This window comes from Motacilla alba, chromosome 4 (assembly GCF_015832195.1).
Source record: "Motacilla alba alba isolate MOTALB_02 chromosome 4, Motacilla_alba_V1.0_pri, whole genome shotgun sequence".
NCBI classification, from domain to species: domain Eukaryota; kingdom Metazoa; phylum Chordata; class Aves; order Passeriformes; family Motacillidae; genus Motacilla; species Motacilla alba.
In genome coordinates, this window is record NC_052019.1 from 31,458,521 (window position 1) to 31,486,300 (window position 27,780).

The 27,780-nt window shown below is 38.6% G+C and overlaps 1 protein-coding gene across 1 annotated transcript in view; it reads right to left on the bottom strand.

Moving 5' to 3' along the window:
- SNX25 (sorting nexin 25) overlaps nt 1-27,780 on the bottom strand; it is an 80,039-nt gene that overhangs the window by 15,976 nt on the left and 36,283 nt on the right. The window contains exons 6-10 of the mRNA XM_038134325.1: nt 25,884-25,954; nt 15,323-15,513; nt 8,185-8,316; nt 6,026-6,301; nt 1,750-1,905 (exon numbers count right to left, since the gene is read on the bottom strand). Of these exons, the coding sequence (XP_037990253.1) occupies nt 1,750-1,905; nt 6,026-6,301; nt 8,185-8,316; nt 15,323-15,513; nt 25,884-25,954 (826 nt within the window). The remainder of the gene's footprint in view (nt 1-1,749; nt 1,906-6,025; nt 6,302-8,184; nt 8,317-15,322; nt 15,514-25,883; nt 25,955-27,780) is intronic.

Genomic DNA, 27,780 nt, shown 5'->3' on the forward strand with positions numbered 1-27,780 from the left:
GACAATATGACAACAGAAGGTGGAAATATACATAAGATGTGACATTAGAAACACAGCAAAAGCAGATGACACTTTTCCATTTTTAAATATAATCTACCACTTAGCCAAATGTATCTATCACTTACACCACAAGAGGTGCATTCTACAGAGCTACAGGAATTCTCTCTTGTTCAGAATTTTTGTCTCATGTCAGATGTAAAATATCTATGCAACAGCTATGTAACAATTTTCTAGCAAAAACCTAACCTTTAGAATAATTTTAAATTTTATTTGCTATCAGTGCTGAAGCTTCTCTACAATCGCCTTACATTGACTCCAAAGACATCCAGGAACAGTCAATAAATACGGAACAACTGGTAAGATTTTATCATAAGTAAACAACTGTTACATTTACAAACTGAATACTGAGACTTTACTGGATCAATTTTACTATTCTATTTCAGAGATGTAGCTATTTTCCAAGACCAAGAAGATTTTAGAAACAAAACATACAAGGAAAAACTTCAGTAGGGGTACAATCCCTGCCTCCCCAAGAGCTTAAGTACAGAAAGAATATAGCTATTATGGTTTCAAGAATGCAAAAGGAGCATAGAACATTCATGTGAATGGAACACTATATAAAGGTTTAGTTATATAGAATCACAAAAGGGCTCGGGTTGGAAGGGGGATGCCCCAGAACAGCTGCAAACATTTTCAGTTGTCTGCAGTACCCTCTGGCAGAAGGAAGATGTAGAAGGGACAAGAAGGAACGAAGCTAGCCAGGGTGGCCTCAAACTCTAGTGTCCCCATCTTTCTCCTGGAGGTAGCTGTGCCCAGAGCTGGGGCAGCAGAGTGGGGTGCCAACTCCTACTCAGACAAGCATCTTAGCACTCACCCTGAGTGAAGGAAAAATGTATAAGGAAGCCAGCCAGGTTCAGAGCAATGACTAATACCCAGGCACATTTTTGTCATCCCTAACAGCAGGATTTTAGGAAAACACCTTAGCTACTTGTTCACCTTACCCACCATCTACCATCTGCAACCAAATCCACTACACCTGACAAGACAGGCCCAACTGCATCTGAACAACAGGCCTGTGAAATCAACACAAAGAAGTTTGCCTAAGCAAGTCCCTTGCTTCTCCTGAGTATATTCTCAGACTGCTTACCTGCTTCACTTTGCAAAAGGAAAAGGATATTTTACGTTTGCCCTAGTCCAGAGATTTAAAATTTCGTATCATTCAGAATTTTCCCTTTGACGACAGTGTGCTTTGTCCTAGCTCCTAATAAAGGAATCGGTCACTCCCTAAAGGTTTGGGGGTTTTATCCCTTAGCTCGAGGAAGTCGAGCTGGAAGTCAGAGCTGGGCTGCAGACGAGGGCGCTGCGCTGTGCCCCCGAGCGGCAGCAGAGGGCACAGGAGCCGAGCAGCATCCCCCGGGCAGCATGCGGGAATGCCCGAGGCACGGCAGGGCAGGGAGGCAAGGGGGAAACAGCCCTCGCTACCGACAAGGCAGCACGGGAGAGCGATCCTTATTCCACGGCCAACAAAGCAACACATATCGCGTTCACAAGTTTAGTTACAATAGCTTTTAGATGTGGGGAAAAAAACAATTAAAACTAAGTTCTGATTTCACCTTCTGGTTAACAAGTTGACTGAAACAACCATCTGACCCACCCAAAATGACAATTGGGTATTACACAAACATACACTTACCCCCCCCCCCAAAAAAAAAATCAAATAAAAGAACTGAAAACATTAAAGGCACGTACCTTTTTGTCGGGTTTTGGTGAATTACAAATGGAATTTAGAGCCTGTTTCTTATACTCAAGCTTGTCATTTAGCTGGCGAAGTTTATTTACAGCATAACTGGCCTGTTCATTAATTCTTGTGCTGCATTCTTCAGTAGCTTCTTCACAACCTTGGCTCTAGGAATAGAGGGTGGGGGTTATTGCTACATTTATATGAGAAAAGAGAGAGTTTTTTATAGAATGACAGAATGGTTTTGGCTGGAAGAGACCTTAAAGATCACACAGTTCTGATCTCACTGTCATTGGCATGGACACTAGACCAGACTGGTCAGAGCCCCATCCAGCCTGGCCTCGAACACTGCCAGGGATGGGGCAGGAGGTAGGTTATTGTTTGCTTCTTGATATAGATGAAAATGTAGGTGTAACAGATATTCCAACCATCAGATCCAACATGAAATGTCAGTCTGTTGTAAAAAACCAAACCAAAAATCCCAACAGACAAAGCCTCATTACCATTTCTACTACAGTTCCTTGTCAACTCACAGCAACAGTGTAAAAATGACCTTCAGGCTAAGGCTTTAGTGTTAATGAGAGGTAGAGTTAAAGTTTGTTTTAAAAGCAAGAACAGCTTAGTAGTCATGATGAATATTCAGAAACAGATAGAAAACTAAATACTTAGTGCTGAGCTGAAAGATAATGAGGATGGGGCAGCCGGTAAAATCAAAAAAATCCCATATTTCTAACAAACAATCCTGCCTCCCACAAACCTTCACAAAACAGATTTGTCATCCTGCAGAACAATCTAAACCAAGTCCTTTAGCTTTCTACACAGATTTTACTGCTGTTTTTAGAAGTGTTAATAAAAATGTGTTAAAAGCACATATGCCTTACCCTAAATTCATAAATCATTTTCATATATTCATTCAGACAAACCAATAGCTTTTTCCATCTTGTGTACTACAGGCTGCAAAAAAATAGAAAACTTCACACCTTTCAGTAACATTCTCCTTAACATCTTTTGACATATAGCTCAACCTCCCCCTTCTTACTGTACTTCCCCAAATAGACAGGAAGACCTTGAGATCTAGCAAACAGCACTCAGCTTTTACTGCTGCCATGTTCAAAGATCTTTGAAGTCTGTTTATGACTGAGTATATCTAAATTTATCTGTGGGAAGCTGAGTCTATTCTCATGAAGAGGGTTCTATGTTATTTAATGATATTCCAACTAAGTAAACTGTATCCTTATATCATAAAGAAAAAGGTAACAGAAGGAACTCTCATACTCTCATAAACTCTCTGAGTTTTAGAGGAGACAATCCTGTTGTAAATTCCATAGCATCTCATATCTTATTTAAGAAAGTCTGAGAAGAGACAACATTAGCAACAATAACTAATCTCCTTAGCATGATCCTCAAACATGATGCAGAAGTCAGGAGTTCTAGGCTGAGAAATCCATGCCCTTTTCTGGCTCTGCATTTGCCTGCTATGTGGCAGAGTAAAAACCCATTAACTCCATGCCCTGTCCTTTCTTCTCTCTATTCTGCAGGGACTATAAACTCCTAGGGTCAGAAACTTGCCTTCAAGAATGAGTACAGACCTCAGCTCAGAATGTTGTCTTCTGGCACTACAGTAACACAAATAATAATAATTAACAATATTGGGTGTTATTTAAAATGCTAATGTAAAGAACCATAAAAAAACCCAAACCTTACACTTGTTGGGAAGCACAGAGGTAAAGAAGGAATCAAAAATGCTATTTTCAACACAGAAGAATTAGAAGACTTTTCATATGAAGTTCAATGCTAGCAATCAAAGAATTGCAATTAATTACAAATCAGTGAGGCTGTGCTCCCAGAGGTAGGCTACATGATTTCTCTGTCATTAACTTTTGAGACACCTAAAGCAAAAACCACTGCTGAATCACTAGGTTTATCACCAAAAAAAGTCAGAATTACAAGATCAAATAACCTGTATTCAAAATATCAAATTTAACAAACAACCAATTCACTCAAAGCTGAGATGACAATGGATTGCACTGTCTTCCCCTCATTGCTGATAATGGCTTCCATTTCTGTGAGTGACGCAGAACACAGATGTCAGTCTATTTTAGTGATCTGACACATGCAGCACCAATGCAATCACCAGATCCTCTCCTCAAACTGCTGGATGCCAGCACTGCCTGCTTCTGTATTTCTACTTGCGACATTTGTCCAAGCAGAAATACTTGGGAGGTTTGTGGAGGTTTTTCCCAGAGTCAGAAAGTGGTACCAGACTGGGAAGAAGAGCGAGCTTGTTGCACCTGCAGCAGAACCAGCAGTCTGGCCCTTCCCAGATTCTTATCTTTTGACTTAATTTTCTCATATTTAATCAGGGCTCATCCTTTTGTCCTCATCTCCCTTGAGTGCACGAGATGGCTTTCTATCTATTCAGCTGTAGCACTGAAATTTATAGAACATGAACACAGGTGATGCCCACAGTGTCCCAGGAAGTGAAGACATAGACCCAAAAACCAAACAAAACAGAAAACAATTTGTACTTCCTAACAATACATATCCCTTCAGAAAAATCCAATTTTCAGCTGTCATTTCCAATATATGGGGAGGAAAAACCCACAAACTTATCAGCCAGTACTGCATTTTCACCAAAATTTGAAAGAATATGGGAAGTTTCAGAAAGACTCTTATAATTTGTTTTCACCTCAAAGACCCTGAAGAATTGCACAGCACCATTAGGACTACTCTATTCAAGAGATACTCAAACAGTATATACAACTTTATACTTAGTTAGTTGTATTTTTTTTAAAAAACTGCTTTGAATGTTATAAGCAGACTTGGCAATGTATTAGTCTTTAAGGCTTCAGGGCATGCACAGACCTCATATCTGGTCCACACATGTCCAAGGACTCAAAAGAAGAACAGATGATGCTGATGTCAAAAATCTAACTTGTTGGCAGCTACAGTAGATGTTATCAGACACAGTACAGGTAGCCTAAGGTATTGTGTCAGTTTCCTCAGAGAAATAATTATCTGTGTTAGACTTTGAATAAATCATATGAAGAAATAGAAAACACGGCATTTAATGCTTCAGGAAGTTCTGGACAAAACTTATAAGACCCTCAATGATTGCAAGCACAAGAACACAAATCCTTTGAAGTACCTACAGCCATCAACACAGAGCTGAGTTAGCAGTGAGAAAACTAGAAAACACGTTTTGAATATTTTATCAAGGAAAAGAATACAGGGGAAAACAAACGTTGAAAGATTCATCAAGCTCTAAAAGCACATATTGCAAGTAATTTACTTACAACTATTAATCTCTGCAGATTTGCTGATACACAAACTACAAAGACTAGAACAATTCACGCACAGAAATTAAAGTCATTTAAGGAGTAAATACAAAAGCCTTAGGTTCTGGAAAATTTGCTTCTAAATAGCAGAATGTAGATCAGCATTTCTGGACTTATTTATTTAGATCTGGTTTTGGACAAACTGTTACATTTCATTGAGTTCTGAGCAAGTTCACCTGTAAAATGAAGACATCCATGCTGATCTGAAGCAGCAGGCAGACTGAAAGAGGCACTCAATAGTCTGAAATGTGCTCTTGTCAAAATGTTCTTGGATAAATACAACACACAAGTTCCCCTGACATGACTGATTTAGACAAACAAAGGAAAAAGCCTGCCCCAAGAAGAGTTGCCATTGGCTTACTGCTTATGACATTTTGAATGCTCTGTTTTAGTATTTAGAGTTCTTGTGCCAGATTTATCTTCCAACATGGTCTATTAATTTATTCAATTAATCAATAAAACCCACTAAGATTATATTTTATGTTATTTTTTCTTCTCTTTTGTGCAATTTTAATACCTATTTAGTACCTAGGAAATGCATGGGAGACATGGACAGTGTCTGGGCAGAAACCTACTGATGTTTCAGTGAGAATTTTTTCACTCAAAAGCAGAGCAGCTGAGCTTATATGAAGTATGTTTTGCATTCTCTGCTTCTAAAGAGCATAACGAAATATGTGAAATACAGAAGGCTTAGGAATCTGAGCTATCTACTTGAACTAAATTCAAATTTAAGTAGTCTATCATTTTCTACCATTTTATTTCAAAGAGTATGTAAACAAAAAGTTTTACCAGATGAAACTACAGGACTGATGATATTTATAAATAAATTAGTAAAATAAAGAAGAGAAGTCCAAAGCTGAAGGACAGAAGATGCTACTACATTCTTTTCTCAGGACAGTCTCTCAGATCACTTTAAATAACAGTGAAAGAAATTGTCTGTGTGACTCACCACTTCATCTTTGTCCTCAGGAGTTAGCTGAGCAAAACTTCTTTCTTCCTCCTGCTTGACTGATCTCTCATATAAATCACTGACAATGAATGAGGGGTAGTATCTGTCCTTTAGAGTTTCATAAACATCTGCCTGAATTCTGTAGAATACTTCAATGCCTTTATTTCCCACAAGACTTTGCTGTATTTCCTTATACAGGGATTTTTCCACAGGTATTTCTCTGCTTTCCACAAAAAAATTCTGGTAAATTTCACTCACCAGTTGAGGTATTTCAGCCTAGGAAGCAAGAGAGAGGGAGGGAGAAAAGAATAATGAAAAGATATTGAAAATATCAAGATGACTCAGGACCCAGGTGCACAATTTGAAGGCTAATCAAGCAAATTTCCTATGCAAATGTATGAGAAGACATCTGTAAACCTCTTACTAAGACCAAGCATGCTGCCTGCCTGTGCACCTCCTCTAAGCAATCCATTTTACAAGTTAAATATGGATATTTGGTAAGTGAAGAAACAGCTGTGACCTACAACTGCCATAGCTTCTGCACCCACTCTTTTAAATGCATGTTCCAAACGCTGGCATTAAAAGGAAGAAAATGCTAAAGCAACAGTGTGGTCACCATTTTAAATTCAGATAGGAAAGCTCAGCTGTATCAGCTCTCCTGTCTTCTGCTGAATAGAATCAATTCGCTTTATACATGATTATCACTAATTTGCAGGGAAAAAGGAAAAAAAAAAAAGATGCAAGAAGAGGAAAAAAAGCACAATTGAAGAGACATTTACCAGTACTGGAGGCTGGGTATTTTTACTGAGCACAGTAAAGTGCACAGGATTGAACTTTGCATTAATGAACAGGAAAGGGAGAAAGTAATGCTGCAGAGCCCATGATCAGCTCCCTAAATTACCATCTCCCTAAACTGGGCAGAATTAAAAAGGGCTTATCCACTCCCTCAGAATGGCACAATGTTCTTACCTGCCTCATCTGACAACACCACAGCCACACGACTGCGGGACACTACCTTTTTGTAAGCTGCCCCTGTAGTGGCAGATACATCCACATCCATATGTACATGCATATTGTTTTGAACAGGAAGACAAAAATCACAGCTGAGAGGTCATAAAATGATTTCTAGTACCTTTTCCAATCACAAGCAGTTTGCAAATCAAACTGATTTACAGAACTCTCTTCACAGTGCCTGACAAACCATTTTTATCAACACTTTCTAGCTTGAGTTGGTTGGTAGTCATTTTTTCAGATTGTATTAATGGTTCACTACTCATACTCTACAATTTGTCTCTCTGCTTACAGGAGGCTTTATGTTTTCTAATTGACTGGAATAAGAGCAATAAAATTACAGTGAACAAATGTTAACTGATAATCAATAATCAAATCTGTATTTCATGCTAGAGTGAATCCTGAAGGTTTAATTGCTTCCCCCAGAAATCCACCACACAAGGCAAGAACAGCAAATTTGTCCTCTACAAATTCTTTCTCTGAAGAATTTGTATCACCATTGCTTCAGGGTACTTGTTGCAACTTTAAGTGATACTCCCTATCCTTGTTTCAGGGTTCTAATCCCTACTTTATTTTAGCCAAAATTACAATATAGCATCGTTTCTTCTCTCTATCAGTAGTGTGGCATTCCTGGAGAAACTTTGTTGCTAGAGACTAGGGAGAGGTCTTTTAAAGCAACACCTCTCTTCCAAAAAGATTTTAAGAACATATATACACACAATTGCATTATTTTGGATGGAATGGGCTACCTGTAATTGGCAAGATGAGGCAGTTATGTACAGACTGTCCAACTGGAATGTGCTTCTAGGTTTCATGTGAATTAATACAACTACAGCCTGCATGTTTTACTGCATGCTTTTTCTCTGGTGGAGGGAGAAATAATTCTACTCCTTTTGCATATCAAGTATTCCTCTTAACAGATGTTGTTACACCAACCAACAACAAATCATGATCACAACAGCCCACAAATTTTAATTGCAATATTATCCTCAAATATCGACATGAAGCAGTTAAAAAAACCCCAAATTGCTTAGAACCCATCCTATGCTATTGATATTTTAAAAACGTGAAGACATTTCCTAACATCAAGACCACAACAAACAGTGTCATCAATGTGCAAAGCCATATAGGCTTGCAACTCCTTCCACCTTGTTAGCATTCTTCAGATTCTCCACAGACTCCCAGAAGCCGATCAAAGCCATCTTGTCCATCCTCTCCATGTAGATCCGGAAGTGCTCTCGGTATGAAGGGTTGGCCAAAATTTCTTCAAACTGAAGAATCTGAAGAAGGGAAAACTAAGAATAAAAACTGGGAAAATGCCTAATTCTAACTCCTTTCCTTATAGGGAAAATCTTTTTACCATCCATCCCACAAACGTGTCCTAGATTCAACTACACAGACCTCCTACAATAATAGTTTTGCTTCATCAAAAAAAAGAGTGTTAAGTACTTAGAAGATGAATATCTCTGCTTCTATCAGATAGTAAATACCGCCTCATCTTTCTGATCAGGATACATTTATACATTTCAAAGGATTAAGATGGCATTTCAAGTCACTCATGAAATGCTATTGTCAAAAATTTAACTTCCAGTGTTCCTGCAAAGCAGAGGAGCCAAGCTGAAAGCCAAATGATCTGTTCTTTACTTGTTTCTAACACCAGCAGTTTCCATGCCACAGCCCACAGAGCTTTGAAATGTATCTTAATTACTCCCAGAGACACAGAGAAAGATGTAATACCTTGTCTGCCAGGGCATTTGGTGGCCAGTTCCCACTGTTATTGAAAAACATCTATCAGAAACACAGTCAGGAATGAGTATGTTCTGTGATATAATGCTCAGGACTTTTCCTGAGTGAGAAGGGTGTACATCAGGCAGTAAAGAAATGAAACACAGGCTTCCTGTACCCAGGCAGATGCTGCAGCCATCAAGAAGGTGCATTAAAAAGCCACTATCACTTCCTGATCCTCTACTGTTTTTGTGACTCCAGGCCTTTTCTTTGAGTCAAACACCTGAAAACAAAACACCTCTCTGACAAAATGATCAAAACTTCCCATACTGAACAAAATTTATAACCTTGTCTTTCTCTGAAAAATAGGACCAATTTTCCAAATACCTTATCAAAACCAAGCAACTTTTTCTCTCCAACTCTTCAGCCTTGCAGCTGAACCAGTTTTCATGTTGCTTATTTAGTGCCATTACAGGAACCCAAACACACAACCCAGAGTAGTCCAAATTTCTTTGTTTGTCACAGGCACCAACCAACTCACACCTTTTTCTTTGAAAAGAAAGAAGGTCCTTAAACACTGGGGCTAACAAGTCTTCCTATGACTTTGCGTTTTATAGCAAAAATTTATTTGGTTTGGAGCAAGATGTGAACTCTGAGATAGAGGCATTAATAATTCTCTAATATGGGTTTTCTGATACCTAACAAGAAGAACACAATTCTAGTCAACATCAGGATACCTCCCTCTCTGGGAAGACTGCTCGTTTTCCTAAAGCTAGCACCTGTGAAACGCTACAACCAAGTTATATGTAGGAAAAATAGTTTCCTTGTCTCAAGCTACACATGAGGAAAGTACCTACATGGGCACATATACAATTATTGGCACAAAATCAGTGCCTTAACAAGCCAAGCTAAACGTGGTTCTTTAACAACTGCAGTCATCTCTGTTTTGTCTGAAACAGCTCCCCCAAATTTTGGGCAGTGTTTAAATAAATTATAGTTGTCTCATATAAAATATTCATTTACATCTTTAAATTTCCCCTGTGACAATCATGTGCCATTCTTCTCTTTACCCTTTATCATACCAATATCTTTTGGACATGACTTTGCTCTTAACTTTAGAACTATTCAGATATATTAATATCTGCCTTTAAAAGCTCACTCTATAAACCTCACTGAAAAGCAGAGAGCACCCTGTTCAAGCTAAGCTTAATACAGAAGTGGTGATCAGGCTGTCAAAAAGAACAACACAGGCATGGCAATTTAAAGGCCAGTCTGTGATTTAGCCTCATTGCTGTGCATCATCATATTTTCTATTCAATCATTCTACCAGGGACAATGATTTAAAATATAAGTGTAAGAGGGTCTTCCAGCCCCTCAAACAGATGTTTTCCCCATCTCAGAGACTGTCAGCTCTGGAAACACTAGCAGAGTTAATAAATCACAACACGGGGCATGTGCTGTCACTTCTTGATTGAGAGGTCACCTTGGTCTCTGTGCTTCCATTATCCAAGCTATAGTCACTCTGGCTGCCAGCAAGGAGGGTAACTAACAAACAAACCCCTCTCCCAAGTAACTGGGGCTAAGTGCTGCTGCTGCAGGGAGCGAGGCAAGTGCAAGCACCTCTCCCACCTAACAAAGGACCCATTGCACCAGTGGCCCGTGGTAATCAAAGCAGTGATGCCTAGCAACGGTGTTACACAAAGCTCTGAATAGATAACCTTGCAAACTAAAACAAACTTAAGAAATGAGACCTCTCAAATGTTTTCTTGATTTAAGTCTGGAGTATCCTGGAATTATTAAATATGTTACCAGTCCTGTACTAAAAACATTATGTTACAGCTGCAATGCCAACAATGATAGACGCAAGAGGGTTTCGGTTTTGAGGTGAAAAATCATAAATGCATGTGTGCTGGTTTTGGCTGGGATAAAGTTAACATTCTCAAGAGGCTGGCAGGGGCTATGTTTTAAATTTGTGCTAAACACAAGGCTGATAACATAGAGATGCTTTTTTGATGCTAAGCAGAGGTTACATGGAGCCAGGGCCTTTTCTGCTTTTGGTACTGCCACACTGGAGAGCAGACTGGGGGTGTGTGGGAGACTGGGAGCAGACACAGCCACGACAGGTGACCCCAGCTGACCAAAGGGATGTTCCAGACCATGTGACATCATGCTCAGTATGTAAAGGGGGGATGTTTGGAGTCATGGCTTTGTCCCCCCAAGTCACTGTTACATGTGATGGGGCCCTGCTCTCCTGGGGATGGCTGAACACCTGCCTGCCCATGGGAAGCAGTGAATTCATTCCTTGTTTTGCCTTGCTTGTGTGTGTGGCTTTTGCTTTCCCTGTTAAACTGTCTTTATCTCAGCCCATGAGTTTTCTAGGTTTTACCCTTCTGACTCTCTCCCCGATCCTGCTGGTGGGGGAGTGAGCGAGTGGCTGCATGGGGCTTGGCTGCAGGCTCGGGTGAAACCACAACAGTCTTTTTTGGCACCCAACTATTCTGTGGATCTTACTTCCTTTCATGATTTAAAGAAGTTCTGCAGTAATTTTAATCCTCAGCAAAAGATCATTTTATGATTCAGTATCACCATGGATTAGAGCACAAAACTCTAAGCTATGTTGGCACATCTGCAGGCATTAGGGCATTTGTACACCCTCAAATCTAATATCCAGTTAGCAGATATAATCGTAGAATTATCAGCCTCCACAGCAACCCTTCAAATCCTGTTAACTCGAGAGCAGCTTCTGGGTTTGGAAATACCAGAAGCTTTAGTGTTGCCACATCAATTCCCTGCTTCAACAGGAATGTAACTTATATATCACAGCTGGTCACAGGCTCTGCCTAAGACTAGAAAAGGGTTAGGTTTTTCTATTTTTCTTAAGTGGGATGCTTTAACCAGTATCCCTAGCATGTACCCACAGAAGAGACTTGTCCTTGGCCCTACAGAGCAGAGTTTTGGTCTTGTTAAATCCCTGAAGACAGTCACAACCTCTCTCTGGACAGGAACATAGAACAACTAGGTAATTTAGGACTGCACAGGAACTAGGCACAGATGAGATGCACTGTACTGTATTTCTTTGCAGCACACCAGATTCCCATTCACTACAACCACATTGAATGAATAGCCCAAATAAAGCTGGTAATAGCACTGCAGATGATTGGGATGAACAGCATTTGGGTCACTAAAGGAAATTTTCTGCTGGGTAACAGCATACAGTCAGACTGCAGAACTTCTGGTTGCTGCTTTGGATTTTTTCCTTTTTTTATTGGTAGAAGCCAGGAATAAGTGAAATGTAAAAACCAATACTGATAAATATAGTTTTCCAAGTCGCATTGTAAAAACCCCTTTACTAATATTTTTCCATATATTAAATAAAATTAAAGCCTGTATTTATCTTGTTATGTTTTAAGAAGAGGCAAGTCATCAGAAGACTATCTCTGTCACAGCCATGTGAACTAAATGCAATGATTATTAAAGTATCAGAAAGTATATAATAACCACATGAAGTACCTGACTATTTTACTGCACATACACTAATGTAAAAGTCCCTGCCTTGAGACTCACATGTTCACAAACATATTTCTGTCATAAGGCAATCGGGTGGCAACAATTGAAGCTTGTTTCCTTAATATTCCCCAAATTATGTACCATGATGTATCCTGACATAATATGATCTTACAATCTAAAGCTCAGAAATCACTGTGAAAATCTGCTAAGTCACCAGTTAAATCAACATCTATCCACAGATGCAGTGGAAGCAAGATCTTCTGCAGGAGCTTCATCTTAGTCCTCATCAGCTGGATTATGAACACGAGCTCGTTCCACCTCAAAATACACTCAAGATGGTTTCCTTGCTATTCCACAGCTAGTTCAGGGTCAGATCTCCAGACCCCCTCCCAGAGCCCATGATCCACAAAGCAGCTCCACTAAGATGCTGTGACTTCATATGTCAAATCTCACAGACAAGGCGGGATGGCTGTTATGCTCAGCACAACAGAGGGCAAAAAATCATTCAAAAAATCAACACAGACAAAAAGAATTCAACTAATTACTGCAGTACTGTGCAGGCACAGTTCCTAGGAAAAAGAACTAAAACAGCATGGACTATAAAGACATGCTTTATATATTACACTTACTCAAACTGTGTCTTTTCCAAAAACAAATCTAACACCGTGGCCAGAGTTTAAATCAGGATCAGAGGTAATGACAGAATTCAGATTCAGAGAGTAGCTGTGGTTTGTCTGTTTGCTTATAAGCATTTGATTATAATACACATACTTAGGATTTCCCTAGAGAAACTGGATTCAGGAAAATTAGGTGAGTGAAACATGTACAAAATCAAGTTAATAGAAATCACAAGACTACATAATCAAACAGAACACTGACAGCTCCAAATAATCCATCTCCATATATAAACCCATAATCAGAACATGCATAAAATACTTTTTACCAGCAATGCCGTTACTCTCCTACTACTGCAGTCAAGAAAAAGCTCTATAGGATGCATAATTGAAATCAAAATACCAGTTTAATTCACTAGTCAACTCTTTGTTCAACTAGTACCAAAAATTCCCCAAAGTTCATGCTTGAAGCTTGTATTCAAGCTTCTACACTACACTTAGAGAAAATATTAATTCAAAACACCATCAGTAAATGTCTATTTCTGACATATTGCATGCAAGTTGAAGAAAAGAAGGCAAACATGCAGCTTTTTCTGCGAAAGCTAGTTCTGCAATTTAGATGCTACCTTAACAGAAAAGCTGGCATAACTATACTCTAATGAGTCTAAGGGCCACGAGCTGCAACCTACTAATGTATAGTGTCTACAAAATTCCAAACAATTCCCTTCTGCTTAGAAAAGAGCCTGAGTCAATACTGCCCAAATAGGAGGGGCCAACATCCAAAATAACACCAGCTGCCTTGAAATAAGAACCCAGACTGCAGCTACCACAGTGCTAGAAGAGAATGGGAAGAAGCAACAGTGAAGAAAAACTGATTCCTCAACTAAGCCTTGGGCATTTTTCTGTGCTCAAAAGGGGACAGCATGGCCTCCATCTCTCAAGCAGCCTCCCACAGCTTCTTTCTTGGCAATGGAGAATCAGGGACAAGAGAAGGGAGAAGCAGTTTTCCTAATTTCTATACTGACATGACTTTAGAGGAGTTCTAGGGTTCCATCACACAAATATCAAAAGCTTAGAAGCAAAACTGCCTCAGATCCCACTGTTTACACCATCACACAACAAATGCCTGTGCAAGAAGTCATTACAGCTATTAATAGTACCATTAACTCAATATTGAGCTGCTCATTGGTATATTTGCAGGATATAACCCCAGGTCAGCAACTCCCACTAAAAAAACCCATTGGTTCATGAAACATGCAAGATCATCTTCAAGAATTCCTTTGATTTTAATTACAATATTATATTTTACTATATTTCTGACCAATCCCTGCCCCTATCAAGTGCATCTTCACTACTGGACTCCAGTCTTGAACAATCTTATGTCCCCTGTCCCTGTCCAAAAAAGTTGATAGCATCTCAGCAGGCATCAAAAGTGGCATCATTGGCTCATGCAGTGCTGCCACATGCTCCCAGCTCTCTTTTTCTTTTTGGCAACACTTGCTGCATTCAACTTCAGGAAAGAGATCAGGACTGTCTTGGCACAATCTATGACACACCATCTGAAATCATGCTTTAAGGACAAGTGGGGAGTAAGGAATCGTTGTGTTCCAGACCTTACTCAAGAAAAAACAAAATACCAAAAGTAGGAACTATTTCTCCATTATTCTACTTCTTTTAACATGCTACTAAGTTACAATTATTACAAGGCCATAATGAAAATTAAAGATCCCTGCATGAAGAGCTATCTCCTACTTACATGAAAAACAACATGTTTTCACATTTGAATACATCAGCTACAGTGCTTTGCCCAAAGGGAATAGAGCAGATTACAAAGAAGTCACTAAAGTTTTTAAAGATTTGCAAGGCTAAGTATTCATTTTGTTTTTGGAGATGCTGGCCAACACAACAGTTACTTCCAATTCCAGACTACAGTGGTATTAAAAACCAGCATTCAGTCACAGCAGCTTTGCCAGGGATTTTCTGCAACAACTGCTCAGAGCTTTGTCAATTGCCTTTCATAAGTGTTTACTTTTGAATAATTCAGTATCTTCAAAACCCACACATATTTCCTAAAGTAAATATAACAAGGGCCAAAGACATATTGCACATATATTGGCAGTCTTTCATTTGAAAGCAAGTTGCTACTTTCACAAAAGCTGCTACCATGTCCTCATTAACTCCCTACAGGTGGTATGTCTGAAAAATCACACTTGCTTACAAGCCACTCAACCCTTTGTGAAGTTTCACATTGCACGATGTTCCAAGCTGAGCAATTAACATGTCTTTTCAGGTACTTCAGTAATCTTTTCCAAAGGTAAATAAACCAAGCAGCAATTTATTTGTACTTGACTCCTGGGTGAAGGGAGGGATTAGCAACGGTGAGGTAACATGATCCAGTGGTAACACACTTAGAAAGACCTTCAGACAATGCCATTTGTACCTTCTGACTTGGAGGGCCATCACCTTCATCAGAAATGCCATCTTCCTGCTGATCATAAGCAGGGCCTCCCAGGAGCCTTATTCTCTTCTCACACTGCTTCTTTGCCACTGTCAGCTGATTAATATACCTCTTCACATTGCGAGCCCTTAGGAGGTCAGCTTTCATTGCTGCAGTTTCTTTTCCTTTTGAATCTAGGAATAAAGCAAATCAGAGACATCCTTGTGCCATTGTTTCTGAGAAAAGCAAATCAGAGACAGTATTTTACAACAGGAAAACATCCTTGTGCCATTGTTTCTGAGAAAAGCAAATCAGAGACAGTATTTTACGACATGAAAATATTGTACCACTGCTTCTGTGACCTGTCTGATCAAAACATCTGTCATCTGTGAATCAGCTATGCTCATCAGTACAGATACTGGCGAGTTTGTATTTGAAAAACAATGATCATTTTGAAACATTCTGCAATGATAACTCAAGGGCTTACATACAAAAGTTGAGGAAAAAAATCCTTATTTAAATGCATAGCAAAACCCAACCCCTCCAGCTCTTTTTATAGTTTGTTGGGGGACACAGCCCAAGACCTCTATACAGGATGTACGTTTATCAGAAGGCATTAAGGAAATTACTTACAGCCATGGCAAATGATAACACGTGGAGCTGATGGCCAATATACCTCACTGAACATAGCATTGACTGCCTGGAGTCACGAGGGACTGGGCTCTCTTCCCTCCAGCCCAGCATGACACATTCCCACACATCTTATTTTTGCAAACCCAAACTTCTTGTGCCTGACGTGAACAGCATATCATACAACATCCCCTCCAGACAACTCACCAAAGTTCACTCAAAATGGTCAGATGACTAAGAAAAAAATCTTATAATGCCATGCCAACACTGCACAGTACTGTTAAAAAGTAAAGTAATATGAAGATGACAGTCAGCGGAATAAGACTTAGTAATAGCCAGTGTAATGGTTGTGCGTTCTACATTCCACCCTCTTCAGCTAATTACCAGGGTCTAAAAAAAAAGAGTAGCAGATAAAGCAGATATAAAACCTTATTGTGTGGAAATCATGTTTAATATCTGCAGGATGCAACTAATTCACATTTATACACTGGTTTTATCTTCCTCTTGCTCAATGATAACATTCATGCCTTTTTGGGCTGCAGCTACTACTCAGTAGCAAAGTACTTGGCTTTTACTTGACTCTGGGTTATCTGATTGCTCAGGGATAAATAGTAAAGACCTATTCTACTAGGTTTTCAAACTGTTAAATGCTAGCAAAATCATGTAGATAAAAACAATATTTGATTTTCACAAGAGTTGCTGTTAAGAAACAGCTACATAGTTAGGTTTGTGAATGTACACAAAGCAAAAAGGAAATCTCTCAGAAATTATTTTAAATCCCTGTTTTAAGCAAGTTTCTAATACGTTATGGCAACTTCTCCTTTTACAACTGTTTTTACCCTTATATTTCCCCCTCAAAGCCACATGTAAGTATTCCATGCAGCTCTAAGTTGTCTTTTACATACTGAAGGACAACTCAAGCTACATGGAGCTCCCTGAAATTCTACACATAACTGAATCCAGATATTCTCCCATTATCTTCACCCATATTTTTAATCTCATTTGATTTGCTTTATGTATTTATGTTGGAAGAGATAGTTCCCGATACAAATCCTCATAGTATTTTAATGGATGAGTATCATTTGCATCTGAGCTGCCATATAATAGTGAACTATGGAGATGATACTCACTGAAGCAAATGATAAAATTACAAAAAGAAAAAAAAAAAAAGCCATCTGTTTTCCTGGCATGTTATCTCTACAGGGAAGTCAACAGAGCATTTAATTTAGTGTTTCAGTTCCCTAAACAGAAGTTCCAGTATTAATGAGAGAAAAGGAAAGGAAAAGAGCTTAAGGACAGAACAATGCTGTCCCCCAAATCAAAACATTTACAGCTATTTCAAATACAGGAACAGAACTTTAAACTTTAGGATTAAACCCCAACCTTCTCCTTGCTGCACTTGACTCTAAAATGATTTTTTAGAAGTGATCAATTCTTTCAATAGTTTAAATGCTTTGGGCTCAAAATGCATACTTGAAAACCCACAAACAGTACGATGTAATGATCATTCAGCCTTCTTAAAACACAAGTACCCTTCTTGATGGGAACAAGGCTTTCTTGAAGGGTTTTCAAAGTATGCATGTCTACTTCACCTGAAATCTTATCCTGTGACTGCAGCAGGCCTCCAGGAGAGATTAACGAGCCTACCATTCCCAGTGATTATTTCCTGTCTCAACAGAGATCCTTCAAAAACATTTACCTCAGCTCTTCATATCCAAAAGGAGCCACTGCAGCCAAGCATCACTCAGGGCAGTTCCAAAGATGACGCTGCCAGCCTGCTTCTGCTCCATGGATAAACAGGACTAGTCACTGTGAAAGGCTGCCAGTGACGTCTTTCACAAATAAACAAGAAGCTGATGAAAAGCAGAGCAGCACAGAATGTGGCTGATGTGCTACAGCGCACGAAAGGCAGCACGGAACTGGGGACTAACACTAACACTGAGCATCACTTCTCTCTTCCAAATAATGAAAGATAAGCTAGCAGAAATCAGGAGGAGCATTTTCAGCTCAACTGGAGGTTAGGTGGATCACTGGTTTTCTCAGAACCCTAATGTGGCTTTTGAGATTTTTGAGATTTTCAGACCTAAACTGCTCTGCTTTTGTCATATTAAGCACTATCAAAACAATATTTTAAGTTATAAAGATTTCTCTTTTTAATATATTCTTGTCTGATTCCATAATCACCAAAATACCAAGACAGAATTAAGAGTGATTTTCTCCATTACTGAGCATCAGGAAAGATGATGGTCATTACATTCAGGTATCACGGCATAAACCAAATAAAACCAGAAAGGCTTGCATGTATTCACACACCCTCCAGCAAGCTTCAATAAATAGAAAAGAAGTAGATTTCTGCTACTAAGACACTGTTTCACCACAATGCAAGGGGGGAAAGAGCATCCTTTGAGTAATATTTTTTTTAAGAGTAACAACTTTGCAGTTTGGGTATTTCTCTAAAAAAAATCATTAAAAACAAACAAAAATCACTCCTTATCAGCAAGACAAGAAAGATGCTACTTTGGGATTTCCTCCCCACAAATACAGCTGCATACACTTTACCAACAGCAACCAAGCAGAGCCTCCATCTCCGAAGGAGCAGTATCTTTTACTAACTTCCTCCAAAATAATTCTCCTTATCAAGGGACATTTTGACAGGACATGCACTGCCATGGAGAAATTCCAAATCCCAAAAGGGCCCTGTGCACCTTTCCCAAAGGCAACCAAAAGAAATTAGTACTAAAAGCAGAATTTCCAACTCTGCTTATCAATTCACCGTTTTAGATAATTCAATTTGCACCAAAAAACATTAAAATAGAAATAGTTGAAATGAGCTCAAACTTACCAATTTGCTACCTGTGCAAATTGTTTTATTCTGTGCATTTTTGCAGATCTGCAGTAATTTCTGACAAAGCTTCCACACTGTCTTCTAAATCACTCATAACTATCTTGACTTGAGCTAAGCTAGAAGTATATCCCCAGAAGCATATCCTAGCAAATCCACCAAAATGATTTCTGAAAAGTGATTTCTCACACCTACTTTTCTTTCCTCTTCTGTTTGTTTTTTTTTCCTATGGTGGCTTTGCTACTCAAGCAGGTTCATTCCTATTAAATACATCAAACTGAAGTACATATTCACATCATCCATTTTAAAGTCAGAATATGGGGCGTTCTAAATTGTCATGCCAAAAAATGTCACACAAACTTTATTACCCTTAAGCACACTCGAGGATACACAAAAACAATGTAAATTTGCTTAAAGCAGAAACTTAATTGTATTTTAGACATGCACGACCTCTTAGAGGTACCAGCAGAAGGCAGAGATTTCTCGTTTTACCTACAAAGTTATATATGGCAAAAGCATGAATAAAACTGAAAACACAAGTTCTTGCTCCTTCATAGCTTCAGTAACTACAGATCCATGACACCTGGCAGCATATACAACAGCACTGACCAACCTCACTGAAGGAGCAACACACATGTTCCCCATCACAAGCTTTTTTGCAAGATTTTTTCCAAGAGCCAGGTTAAGCACATACAGGGCCTCCTAAATGCCATGCTTAGTATTTAAGTGAACACTGATTTAACATTTTTGGAAGCAGTAACTGGAACCTTATATATAACTTGCAAGCCTTTATAGACCTCCTCTGATCTTAGAAACCTTGAATTACAAGTTATAAAAGCCTACATAGGCCTGGAAAAGCATTGTTCAATTCTGTGAGAGCAGGATGACCTTTAAGAATAGCACACACTGTTCTACTGCCCAAGGTCCAAGGAAAGGACCTTGGGCAGCTCTCCCCTGGTCTGACAAAAGATAGAGAAAAAAAAGTGTTAAATCCCAACCACTTCTACAGACAGGTCTGGGAAATGGGACTCACAGGGAGACCATGGACAAGTTAGGCTCTGATCATTAGCAGTGCATCGTACAACACAGCCTCCCACTCACAGCCACAGGTGAGAAAAGTAAAAGGTCAAGTGGCAGTAAGGTAAAGCTGAGTCTGGCAGTCAGTATGTACCATACAGTAAAATAGCATCCACCACAGAGAGCCTCAGTCTGCAGGTCCTGGTGTCCCCTTTGGTCACGTCTATGTGACCAGTCAACCTCTTCCACTGAACAGCATCTCTCCAACTAAGAGATGCAATACCATCACTAGCAGACACAAAGGATCTCGGGAACAGAAAGAAAAATTTCCTCTACAAAGCTGATTTGAAAATCACAAATGAAAACAAAGCAATGCACCACAGACTCTGTAGCCTTCACCCTCATCCACACGGATTCCCTCCACACTTACTGCTTGAGCGTGACGTGCAGGCACAATGTCAGCTCTTTAAACCTTGCCAGAAAACTGTGCAAAAATAATTGTGTGTGAGTGTTTATTCTTGTGTGGAGGATGCAGGTCAGGGGGAGGAATCAAAATGCAGTTTTGACATAATTAAGTTACATGGCATCTGTAATCTGCTGGAACACACAAGTACCCATTTTACTTCACTTTAAATTATCATCTCGACAAAACCCACACATCACAACCCACATAACTAAGCTAGCCCGCAGCCTCAGTTTGTTTTTTTTTTATTCAAGTCCCTTTTTACAGCTGAACATTCAAGCCTCTTTCAGAACCACAGCACCTGAGAGGCCTGCCCACAGCCAGTTCTGTTTCTGTGCCACTTGTCAGCTTTGCTTACAAAAGCAAATATCTAGACACACAGTGGGAAGGCTCAGCAGGAAAAATCTTCTGCTGCAACACAGCAGATCTCTCCACACAGAAATGGCTGCTTATTTGATCTGTCTCACAATCCCTGCTTGAAAACGAGCACTTTTCTCTACAGGGATGCCCTGGGGTCGATTACACTGTAGTGTCTGAAAAACAGCCATCCAGTCATCCAAGGGTGGTTTCCAGTCATGCTGTAAAGTCATGTGTAAGGTAGAGGGCATAGAAAATTAAAAGGCAAATCAAATAAATCCCTTTACAGAAAAATCTTACCAAAAAAAAAAAAAAAAAAATCTGTTGAGAGACTTGCTCTATGTTGCTTTAAGACAAGGTATGTACATTTTTTGGGTTTGTTTTAAAAATCAGCTACAGCTCTAAAAGAGAACCTTGCTAAAATCTAAAATTCTGGTAGGATCCTGTAATACAATATCAGCATGAGAAGAAACAAAAATGTGTCTGTTAAAATTAGAACCAGTGTCTTTAAGCAGCTTCCTATTCATTTTACAGCAAATATCAAGTTATTGTAACAACTTACTTTTGTTGCTATTTCCCAATTGGTGGTTTTGAAACCTTTTCTTTACAAAAATTTAAGATTCTTGCTTCTAGAAACTTGCATATCATCTGTCATTCATTCTATAACGCCTAATCCAGATATTTGTCCTCTTACAAATTGCTTTAATAGATCAAAATGCAGTAAACATTTTCAGATAAGCATTTAGAGTCCTTCAAAATCTTCAGCAGATAATACAGATTTTGTAGAATAAATAAAAACAAACCAACAAACAACTAAAATACTTGAAATTTAGCTTAAATTTTAATTGGTTCAGTATTTAGAATGAATCTGTATAAAAAGGTAAGATGAGGAGAGTTGTTTATAGTTAAAGATGTAGAAGGATATGATTCTTTTAACCATAGCACATGTGACTAGAGAGGGGTACCATCTGAAAACACCAACAGGAAGAAAAACCAAACAAATTAAACAAACAAAAAAACCAACAACAAAACTACCACCAAAACCAAGCTGCCTCCTACAGTCACTGCTTGAGTGATCATGACCATTTTGGAAGAAGATGCACAGGAAGACACTGATGGACAAGTGAAGTGAGGCAGATACACGCACACACCAGATTCTGTGCTTTTGTGCCAGTGTAAATGAGGGAAGCGCAGTGTCAGAATGCAAGGAAACAGCTTCTATTTACAGTGACCTGCTCCAAAATAAACTATCTACGCCTCTAGAAACAATAATGCTGTGTTATGTCTCTTATTTAACTTCAGCAACAGCCAAAAGCAATTCTCCCAGCCAGAGAAATTCTATCACCACCCAGAACTGGCATCATACTGCAAAACTCTAACATTACTTTGTGTCTCAACATTTTAGAACTTTGACTCTCTCAGGGAGCCAAATGCAAAACTTACTGCTTACATGAATCAGATGCTTCTGTACGTTTTTGTTTGCTCTTATGCTCACATACCAGAAGATTCAAATGATAGAAATCTGAAAAGAAAGGAACCCTATAATGTGCCATTTTTTAACAACAGAGGATTTAATACAACCATGTGTAGAAGTACTTTAAACTACTTTCTGATTTTATTAGTGTCCTAACAGCTAAATATTTTGCCAATAGGTGGCACCAGCACTAGTTTAAAAGTGTAAAGAACGCTGTCCTTCCTGAGCAGCAAGCCTTCCTCTCCCACCTTACTGGGCACCAACAATAAATGCATTCTTTGGTATCACCAAATAAAATAGTAAAAACATCAGGTAACTGTAGCCCCTAATGAGAAGTCATCAGTCCAAAATCTGGTCCTCAGGCTACTCATTCTTTAATAATAGACATCTAATCTTTTTAGAAAAAAGTACTTTTGGTCAGTTTTAGAGACTTAATTATGTGTCCTTAACCAATAGTAAAAGCCCACAATCCTGCTCAGGAATAATTATTGCTAGTCATGTGCTTGTACAATGCTTCTTTTGCTAAGAGAAGTATAAACAGTAGCTAAGCACTCACCACTGTAGAGTTTTGGCCACCTCTGCTACACTAACTGCTCCTCAAGTTTTTGTTTATATCTTCTTCTATTGAAAACACTGCCTCAGGAAGCTCCCATATTTCCAAATTATGGAGGCTGAGACCGCTCTCATGTGGAATCCCAGCTAAGTACTGCATCCAGTTCTGGAAACCTCAGAACAGGAAAGACATGGACCTGCTGGAGCAGGTCCAGAGGAGGGCCATGAAGATGATCAGAGGGATGGAACACCTCTCCCAGGAAGAAAGGTTGAGAGAACTGGGATTGTTCAGCCCAGAGATGAAAAGGCTTTGGGGACACCCAGCTGCAGCCCTTCAGTACTTAAAAGAGGCCTGTAAGAAAGACGGGGACAGACTTCTAGTAGGGCCTGTTGCAACAGGACAAAGGGGCAATGGTTTTAAACCTAAAAGAGGGACAATTTGGATTACATAAAAGGAGCGTCTTTTACACTGAGGGCGACAAAACACTGAAACAGGCTGCCCAGAGAGGTGGTAGATGCCCCATCCCTGGAAACATGTGGATGGGACTGTGAGCAATCTAGTTGAAGACGTATCTGCTCATTGCACATGGGTTAGAGTAGAGGATTTTTAAAGGTTCCTTCCAACTCAAACCATCCTATGTTTACTGTCTATGCTTGCTCTACTCTTACACTTTGAGTGGACGGCAGGCTCAACAGAATGCTGGCCAGCCAGAGTTCAGCTGCTCTAGTTGAACACCCCGGCACAAAAGAAGCAGTTACATTTTCAGGACCCAACTTTGCCACGGGAAAAAGGAAATAGCTATCAGTAAGACTATCTCTCGCCAGGCTGGGGTCAAAGCTAAGAGATGCCCTTGACACAAAAGGCAAGAGCTCATTTAGCAGCAAAGAAGGGACTGTCATATACATCCAACTGCCACACTCACACACCACTGCAGGTATGCACCACATGCTGGGGGAGAAGATTAAAAAAAGAAAGACAGAATGAAATTGTGCAGACACACTTTCATTTTGCATAAAGCTGACATTTTCATAAACCTCACATTTAGTTATTCACCACTAAATCCAGGGGTAGCATTACGCTGCAGCATTCAGAAAAGGAAACATCAAAACATGATGCTAAGTAACACGGCAGTCTGTTCTACAAGATTTCAACAGTCTTTATGTTAGCAGTGAGCTGTGCTGGTTTTTTTTTGTTGGGTTTCATTTGTTTTAAGAAGGGTACCACAAGTTTTTCCTCTAACCTTTTCTTTTTAAAATTCAGGAACATATTAGATTCATTACCACATTAGGTAAAATGCCTCCACCTCCTTTAGGAAAAATAAGGCACAAAACAGTCTTCAGAACTAGATTTTACCCCTCTACAGTTTTGATAGTCCTCTTAAGAATTTACTGTACATACACAGAGCCTGAAAAATTTTGGTAGATGAAAACCTGAGTGGAATAACTGAAATTAAAAATCTGCCCTAAATTTGTGTGAACTATAAAAAGACTGTATTTGCATGCCTCTGTTGGGCACACTGTATCATATGTGTCAAGCAAAAAAAAAAACAAACCTTTTTCAGACAATGTGCATAACTACTGGCTATTTAATAAAGAAAAAAGGTTAGCCCCAATAGTCCCAATAGCTAACGGAGTCAGCAGTGGTAATCAACCCCTAAATTATATATAAGGATACCATAGGAATAAACCAAAAATAAAAGTCCATATCATAATAAAAAACTTCAATGCACCACCTAGTGAAATTTGTTAGGTTTATTTTTTTTAGTAGAGGTAGAAATCAAGAGCCCATAAAAATGCAGAATCAACTTTACCACATACCACCAGGTCTACATTTCTGTATCTGTTCTGCACCACCAGACAATTGTAGCTTCAAAAAAAATCTTATATTCACGATTTAGAACAGTAGATATTTAAACAAATAAAGTCAAGTGAGATAGAGGAGAATTAATAAATAATTAATTGTAGGACCATAAACTGTATAAAAATATTCCCCAAATTATTGTCTCAAAAAGACCAATGGTAGCACAAATGGAAATACAGGCTTAGCAAGATTTGATTTTTCATAATGTTCCCAGAGTTAAATTCCCTGTACTCATTTTATTACTTTATGAAACACATTTTACATTCAATTGTCTTTTATCTAAAAAATATTAATATCTATTTCTATAATGTACACTTGAATAAAAACCAATGCCTACTTTTCCTTTTATCTTGGTTTGATACAAGCAAGATATCCTACTGGAATGCACACTTAGCTCTATGTTAGAGCTCTATTTGTAAACAAAAAGTATTATTGGTGTTGACAACCTTACACTTTCCAAAACTTGAGCACAGATCTCAAGCTCTTCAGATTGCCAAAAATTTCCCCACCCCACAGCACGTTCATTTTCTGTTTCTGCATTTTCTTTATTTCATTTATTTCATTATACTTGAATATATTTTTACAAATTTTCCTTTCTGATATAAGGAATTAGAAAAGGATTTTTTTAACCTAGAGATACAGATTACATGAGAACTTAAAATCTTTTCAATTTATAAAGAAATTAATTTTACTCTCTGTTGCCTTTTTTAATGCATTGATACAACTGAAGTACACCTCCCTAAGCAATGATTTAGTCAGTAATTTTGCCATTAAGATCATCTCCTGATGATATACCTCAGTTTTTACATATTTTGAGAGCCATAAAAAGTAGTATATGTAATATAAATATAAGTACAGCTGTAATATGCACTGCTTTTAAAAAGGCAGTCAGTCAAATCTTTGCAGAAAATTAAGAGGACTCTTTATTGCAACTCAAAAACATAATACATTGAAGAGTCAAAATAACTGACTGACAAATTATGCTGTATCATTCCTTCTGTGTTTCGAAAAGAGAACAGACTGAGATTTTGAAGAACAGATTGTATGAACAAGAAAATGGAAATATGATTCTCAGCATATGAATTTGTAATGTCAGAATTCCCAGTTGCAGCAAGTTCTGAAAATAAATGTATCACAGATATGACCTTTCTCATGATCCATCAGCTTAGATGAAGATAGGGTGGGGGGATAATCACACCATGTGAGCTTCTGGAAGATTCAGACAAATGAAACAGAACCAAAATACTAGCATAGCATTCCTAAAATCTGTCTAAAAAACCCACACACACTGATTGCATATGTATGGCACGAGTTCAAACAGCTTTTCAAAATGAAAACAACAGATGTGACTTAAAAATGGAATCTTACCTTTCTGTCTCTTCACTTGGGGAATATTGCTGATTGTGGTTGCCTGAACTATTTCCACTACAATTTGATACCTAATTTTAAAAACAGTAGGGAATAAGGGTGAAGAGAGGGAGAAGAAAAAAACATGGTATTAATTTTTACAACATGTTCTTCATACACCACACTTAAGAATTAATAAAAATCAAAATACTTCTACTTCCTCCTCCCCTAGAAATAGGTTAATCTCACAGTATACCTCCAAGCTAAGGAGCAGTGTGCACATGAAGCAGGGAGAACAGATTATCTTGAAACAAAAAGGAGACATTCAACTAACAATAACACTGCACTCGTCTCTCAACTGATGGCATTGCACAGACAGGTAATGTTCACAACACAATATAACAAACACTCTAAACATGAAATATAAGTTTTCATAGGAAACCAGGATGGTAGTTCAGTTTAAAAGCAAAGAGCGGTCTGTAAGGTTTTTCCAGCTAATCCGCTCAAAATGGAGCATATATAAATTTGCAGAAGAAACAAATTACACTAAAATACATAAAACCTCAAAGTACTACACTCCAGGAATAATTAAAACATGTTTATCACCTAAAATTACACTGAACAACAGCAGACACTTCATGCCGCTAGCAAACTGAATTTTAAGAAAAACTGATTTTGTAACTAACAGATACTATGTGCTCAGCAAAGAAAATGACTGTCAGTTAAGTCCTTCATAAATGTCGAAGTCCTGGTCATAACACTCAAATTCCTTTCAATGCACTTCCTTTGGTAGCTACTGATACTGGTAAGAAAACAAGTATTCCAGTGAATTTGCTATCTATCAAGTTAACCCTTAGATGAAAGCTCAAGCCCCCTGGAAAGGCTGGTATTTCTGTGATTACTTATTCTCCATTTAAGAAAGAGCATGTGATCCTTAAAACATATTTCCCTTCTTCCATATAAACTTTTTTCACCAACATCACTCAATTCCCCCCATTTCTCTTATAACTCTTTTAGGATTTTGATTGTCTCTGGCTCTTTGTATACACAGTTTTATACACACAGCATACACTCACAACTACATTTCCAGATTTTTTTTCTGCAGCAAATTCCTCAGCTATCAAATTGAAATCTGAAAACCTGTTTGAAAACCTGTAATTTTTGTAACACTACTTACTTTTGCCATTACTGTATTTTGATTGGTGGTGGGTGCAAACAGAGTTCTTGCCCAGTCTGTCAGAGGAAGAACAGCCCCATACTAAGGGTGGTGGTGTGGTGCATAGGAAGTCCCACAGTTAATTCCCCACTCAAAAACTTCCCAAGTTACTCAGGGCAGCTCAGTTCAACTTTTGATGCATTATGTGATCTATTAATGCACAGCAATGACACTCATTTACCTCACTCAGGTGTTGTAAGCTAACTGTGAAATCATGAATTTATCAAATAAGGTACACACAACCAACTGCACATGGAAGGTAATTCCCACTTATCTTGCAATTTTTTTCCTTCCAGATTTACTCCTATTTGTTCGCTTTCACGATTTCACATGTTTTTATTACCAATACTTAACACATCATCTCTTTTTCCCTGTTCTTTGTATTACTTTAATATGGAGTTACATGCTCAAAGATGCTATTTAGTCTGTTCCTCCCAAGCACTGGGCTCTTGCTGCACCTACTCAATGGGAGTGCTGTACAACACTGCAGCACAGAAACACTGCACCTCCTTGCTACACTGCCAGGCCATGACCCTTTTCTCCCTGTAACTCTGTTCCAAATATTCCAGCTGATAGATATTCTGTGGTGCTGGTGAATTAACATCTAAGGACATTTTAAATGTGATGTATTAATTTAACTTTGAGGAAGTGACTGTACTTGATAAACTGGACCCTTCATGGCCTCACACCCATATTACTTCT